At 41.2% G+C, this 6490-nt stretch overlaps 1 protein-coding gene across 1 annotated transcript in view; it reads left to right on the top strand.

Annotated features, from left to right (window-relative positions):
* Taf11 (TATA-box binding protein associated factor 11) overlaps nt 1-4637 on the top strand; it is an 8292-nt gene extending 3655 nt beyond the window's left edge. Inside the window, exons 3-6 of the mRNA XM_004624212.2 lie at nt 1494-1642; nt 2779-2866; nt 2942-3038; nt 3783-4637. Coding sequence (XP_004624269.1) covers nt 1494-1642; nt 2779-2866; nt 2942-3038; nt 3783-3913 — 465 coding nt within the window. The 3' untranslated portion in view covers nt 3914-4637. The remainder of the gene's footprint in view (nt 1-1493; nt 1643-2778; nt 2867-2941; nt 3039-3782) is intronic.
* The last annotated feature ends 1853 nt before the right edge of the window (nt 4638-6490 follow it).

Raw genomic sequence — 6490 nt, forward strand, 5'->3', positions numbered from 1 at the left:
TATTAATCAGCTGTGAAACTGTCTCATTTATATTTATTTCTCAATAAAAAATTAAAAAATAACAGTTAAAAAAATTTGAGGGGCTGGTGAGATGGCTCAGTGGTCTAAAGCACCTACTTAGAACAAGCTAAGCTAAGTAAAGCACAGGGACCACGGTTCAATTCCCAGCACCACATGCCAGCCAGAGCTGGCCACACACACTAAATAAAATCAATAAATAAACAAATAAAAAAATTAAAAAAAAAATTTGAAGGGGCCAGGGAGATGGCTTAGTGGAATAAGCACTTCCTTGGCAAGCGCAAGGGCCTGAGTTTGATCCCCAGTTCCGCAAAAAAAAAAAATATCTGAAGCACAAAGAAGTTAGAAAACTTGTGTAAATCAAGAAAAAAAACCCTGAAAAGGCCAGAGGTACACTATCTTCACTTTCATCTAATTCCTCTAAGACAGACAATTAAGTCTCATTAATAAGCTTTGTTGTCCAAGATTCCATGTGAAGTCAGAGAGGACAAAGTTCCAGTGTGATCTGTGCTCTTACTAAACATATTTATGTTTAGAAAACATGTCTGCATCTTGTACTATGAATAACTACTGCAAAGACAGTATGCAGTGTATTAATTATTGCAACTATACTACTAACCTGTTTTGAAACTAATTGCTACTTTCTCAAAATTATTAAAAAATAAAAATATGGGGCTGGGGAGACAGCTCAGTATAATATGCGCTTGCCTGGCAAACACAAGGGCCTGAGTTCAATCCCCAGTTCCAGCCCAAAAAATAAAAATAAACATATTTATTAAACTAATGTTTATGAAACCTGATGTGGTGGCACATGTCTGTAATCCAAGCACTTGGGAAGCTGAAGCTTAAAGACCCCCATGAGTTTGAGACCAGCCTGGATTATAGAGCAACACCCTGTCTTTAAAAATAAAGATTATAGGGCCGGAGAGACAGGTCAGTAGAATAAGCGCTTGCCTGACAAGCACAAGGGCCTGAATTCGATCCCTGGTTCCACCAAAAACAAAAACAAAACTTACGAAAATAAAAATTACGAAAAAAATAAATAAAAATTATGGATCCAGGAGTGGTGGTGCCGGTCTGCAAACACAGCACTGAGAGCTGAGGCAGAAGGGTCGCTGCAAGTTCAAGACCAGCCTGGGCTACATCGCAAGACCTGTCTTACGAAAAAGACTCAAAAAAGGAGGCCAGGGGGAGAGAGAGGAGAGTGTTTTGATTCTTGGCATTTCATTATTTTGTAAACAGATTCGGGGACTCTGATCATAGCTGCATTGGGAAACTGGATTATTTAGCTAGTTTTCTTGCACATACTGGGCTACAGTCTTCCCTTAGGAGAAATCCTGTATCAGGATTGATGGTACAGTCTGTGCCTAGAACTGAAAAACTGCTCAATAAATGAATTTGTTGTGCTGTAGTAAGGATGCCTGCTTTGTACCTTGCCCTTGCCTGAAAGTAGGGTTTTCTTTCATTTTTCGCAGCTCAAGAGTCAGGATGTCTCAGACTTAACACCAGGTGAAAGGGAAGACTCATCATTACTTGCTCCTGCAGCCAAAAAACTGAAAATGGAGACCAAAGAAAAGAAAGAGAAGAAGCAGAAAGTGGATGAAGATGAGATTCAGAAGATGCAGTAAGTCACTTTCCCCCTTTCAAGGCTTTGACTTTACACAAAGTTCATACATTTTTCTTCGCCTTTGCATTTTTTTTCTTTTTGAAACCCAAGAGATCTTTTGCTGGATATATTTGTATGTATACCTTTTCAGATTTGTTTTTTGATATTTGATATGTACAGCTATTTTCATGTTAGTAAATATGCTGATAAGTCATTTTTAATGGTACATTTTTTTCTTGTTATGTGGATGTTCTGGTTGATTTTTGTTGTTGTTCTTCTGACAATACTGATATATCTGAGCATATCTTTGTATACCTGCTCATGACACTTTAAAATAAATTCTTAAAAGTGTAATTGCTAGTTTAAGCAATATAAAAAAGCCAGGAATAGTGGTGCACACCTGTAATCCCAGGACTCTAGGAGGCTGAGACAGGAAGACTGCAAATTTGAATCCAGCCTGGGCAATTTAATAACTTAGCAAAAAGTATGAAAGGTTTTTGTACATATTTCCAACATTTTGCAAAGTATTTCATTGTTTCTGCTGGGTTTTGCTCTTGCTTTTTGGTGGTATGTGGGCATTGAGCCCAGGACCTTCATATTGACCCTCATCTCCAGCCCTTCATGTCCAGGCTGAGCTCAGACTTGCCATCTACTGATTGGTCATTGATAGTTCAATAAATTTCCTGCTCATGTCCTCTGTTCATTTTCCACAATTGATTTGGCCATCTTTTTATGAAAGAATTATATATTACAAATATTGTTTTGTATACAGTTTGCAAATATTTCCCCCTAAATCTGTTAATGCTAAAAACTACTCCTTTGAATATAAACATATTATTATCAATGTGAAATGCAGTAAGGTAGAATTAAGTGGAGAGGGAGCCTAATGCTAAAGCCAGTCTGTAAAGTACAACACTTTACCTCTGCATTGCTCAGCTCTGTCCTAATTAAAAATTTTTTTAAAAAAATTGTTTCGTAATTTCTCAAGTTCCTTAGTGGTAAAAATGTTACCTCCATCCCTCATTGGCACCAGGCCTGAGGCCGTGGACTCCCTCAGTATTATTTGTATAATTGTCTGAGACTTGCTTTTCTTGACTTGGTGTTTTCAGCTTTCATTCTTATCAACTAACTTAATTGGCTGAATCTTTGTCTAGAATCCTGGTCTCTTCTTTCTCGGAGGAGCAACTGAACCGCTACGAAATGTACCGCCGGTCAGCTTTCCCTAAGGCAGCCATTAAAAGGGTAAGGCTGAGCTTGCCTTCACTGTCGTGTGTCACAGCTGAATCCGGCTGTCATCACAGTCTTTATTCTCTTCAGCTGATCCAGTCCATCACCGGCACCTCTGTGTCCCAGAATGTCGTCATCGCCATGTCTGGTATCTCCAAGGTTTTCGTTGGGGAAGTGGTAGAAGAAGGTGAGCGCTGTTGGTTCTACATGGATTGTCCCTGGGGTGGCCTTTTTTTCAAGAGTATCTATAGAGGCCAGGGAGATGGCTCAATAGAATAAGTGCTTGCCTGGCAAGCGCAGGGTCCTGAGTTCAACCCCTGGTACCGCAAATAAATAAAAAATAAATAAAATTAATTAATTTATAAAAAAGAATATCTATAGCAAGGAACTTACTGAAGCACTGGAAGTTTCCATTTGCACTGGGGGTGCCCGGTATTCAGGAAAGCATTACTTGTTTCTTACAAGTTTCAATACTAGGGATCAAGGAACTATCTAGGAGATCCCTCCCCATACCTCTCCTTAGTCGAGGGTACAAGCAGCCGATTTTGTCTTTTACACAATCAGAGCTTGTCTGTCTCTGCTGACAGATACAAGAAAAGCCATGGCCAGGGCTAACCTGGTGTAGTGTGGTATGTGGTAGGTTGCCCTGACATTGTCGCCCTGGGAATGCCCCCCCCCCCACCTTCTGTTAACAAAAAGCCTGGCTGCTTCCCATTGCTAACCCCTAGCTTATAAAGTCTTGATGTGCTTAAGCAGGAGATATGTTTTACTGTTGTCTAATGTGGCATATTACTGACATGATACATCTTGTAGCATTCTGTTAAAGAAATGTCTTGATTTATTCCCTTAACAAATTATAAGAATTACAGAATCCTTTGGCATTAATAAGTTCTCATGTGATAACAAAACGTTCCTGTTTCTCTCTGCTTAGCTCTGGACGTGTGTGAGAAATGGGGAGAAACACCGCCGCTGCAACCCAAACACATGAGGGAGGCTGTTCGGAGGCTAAAGTCCAAAGGACAAATCCCCAATTCGAAGCACAAAAAAATCACTTTCTTCTAGACTGAAGCCCAGAAAAAGCCTGTTACTGACAAAGAATTCTGGTTCTAGTTCCGTTCCATGCAACATTCTGCACGGGTGTTTCAGTGTCACCATCCTCCAATGTGGCCTACGTCACAGTTGCCTTGATTAAATTTTGGAACTTCTCAGGCCATTTTGAGATGCTCAGCTGTCTCTAGCTAGCAGAAAGAGATACGGGCCTTCAGCATCTTCTAGACAGGAGAGCTGCTTCAGAGACAATATCTTTCAAGAGAACGTTCACAATGAAGCCTAAAGTACCAAGATCTAGGTTGTTCTTGCATCTGGGTGTTTTCTTTGTTTGGTTTGGGGTTTGTTTGTTCGAAGAACTGGGGATTGAACTCAGGCCCTTGCACTTGCCAGGTACTGAGCTATCTCCCCGGCCCCCTTGCATCTGGTTTTAAGTGGCTGAGACCAGCTGAAACTTTGGACCTGTGGTACTCTACCATGAAGGATGAGAGAACATGTGCTTGCTAACATTTAAGATTCTCCTGTGGGCCGAGGAGATGGCTCAGTAGAATAAGCGCTTGCCTGGCAAGCGCAAAGGCCTGAGTTCAATCCCCGGTTCCACAAAAAAAGAAAAAGATTCTCCTGTGAATTTTGATGACTGATTGTAAGACTTTTCCAACTTGTAATCATTTTGTGTCCAGCTGGTTGTAATGGGGAGAATTTTATCATTGTTTTTTGGTGTCCAAATAAAACTTAAGACTCTTTTGTAAAAATTTGTGAGCCCTTACCTTTTTCTGCTGGAACCATCAAAATTTTGACTCACAAAAGAGCACTTCAAGCACTGGAAAACCACATAAAAGCCCATATATTTCTGACTCCTACAATAGATACACAAGAACCAATGCTTTTTAATAAGTTTAATTTCTTTTTCAGGTGGTTCACAGAACCAGTACACTCAGAGTTGGGTTCAATATTGCAACACTGAAGTTCCCCAATACTGCCCAGGATTCCAGTTCATCACATACATTCTCCGTGTTGCCCTCACACAGGGGCTGGAGTGACCTTTATTGACAGTGTCAGCACTGATAAGGCCGCAGTAATATAATTGGTAGCCCCCAAACGGCTCCTCAGTGTCACAGGGAAAAGGCTTCTAAAGCTGCTCTCTTGAAACTTCCCTTGAGCAGGTCTTAGTAAAGACTCCAATTCTGTTTAGCACCCTGATTTTGAGGAAACGTTTTAGACTTAGAAATCTGGACAGATCTGACTTTTAGTACTTTACATTAAAACTCAAAGGCTGTAAGAAATTAGCCAAAGAAAAAGACACTTCCATGGAGCATTCCACAAAGAAATGCTGTAAGACAAGCTAAATCTTGACCAAAAACTAATAAACTGACAAAAAATTACTCTCTCATTTCTAACAGGAACTTTTTTATAAACAGCTGTGGAAACTACACCTATTGCAATTGAAGGTACTAGATAAGGCTAAAACTAACAAAGGAGGGAGATCAAATCCCAAATCTGGCCCCTTAGCAAGGCCTTACTGTTAAAGGTTATGCAAGAGCCATGGGGAATGGAGTACCCATTCAGTAACAGTGACTGTCCACAGCTACCTAGAGAAGACTAGAATATTCCCATGGAGTGCCACCCCAGGTTCTCTTTTTGACAATGGTGATAAATTACAAGGCCACAATACAGCTTTCAGTTCCCAGTCTCGTCATTCTACCAGTTTGTGTAGCAAAGCTCACTCATTTCCAGCTTTGTGGCTTTTGACTATAACTGACTTTAGAAGTTCCAGTGATGATTAAAATTGGCGGGGGAGGGACAGTGCAATGAAACAGGAAGCTCTCACACAGCCAGACGTGCATCCCTCCAACTACAGTACCTTCTTTACACAGCCTCTGTCTCCCCCTAGGGGGAAACCAGTGCACAATAAAAGCCTAAGGGAAGCATTGCAGGGACAGGGTTTGTGAGAGATGGAATTTAACCCCTTGTACATGCCACATGAGAACCATTCGTCAGAACCACGAAGGCAGTGGCAGAGATTAAGGCCACGGCAGAAGGCCCACATGGAACAGTACAAAGCAGCAGCATGTAACTGGTGCCCCTCCTGTCTTAGAGAAATGTGGTTCATTATTCCAGTGAGTTGAAAACAGAATTAGGATTTAAGCTAGTCCATCCACACAAAAGCACATCCCCAGCATACCTCTGTAAACAGGAAATGAAGACCATCACAGATAGTGCATGGCTATGAATGTTTTGCAGCTGAAACGATGGGGTGCAGAGGCTGGGGTTTGAGGGACAGAGATGTCATTACTTGAGGCATTTTCAGAAACGTCATTTCTTACTATTGGGTTCCCACGCAGAAAATATAAGCCATTCCAAAGGGCTCACACTGCTACTGTTTTCTATTATTTTCCTTTACCCTTATCCTGAAGATTAACACCAGTTCACATGATTCATTAGAAAGCCTCATCCCCCAGATAGGAGTATGAAAATATACAAGATGATTTTTTTTTAATGTGTGTGTGTGTGTGTGTGTGTGTGTGTGTGTGTGTGTGTGTGGCCAGCTCAGCCCACCAGGGGGCGGAGCTGGCTGGCATGTGGTGCTGGGGG

This window comes from Octodon degus, unplaced genomic scaffold (genome assembly GCF_000260255.1).
Source record: "Octodon degus isolate 3935 unplaced genomic scaffold, OctDeg1.0 scaffold00005, whole genome shotgun sequence".
NCBI classification, from domain to species: domain Eukaryota; kingdom Metazoa; phylum Chordata; class Mammalia; order Rodentia; family Octodontidae; genus Octodon; species Octodon degus.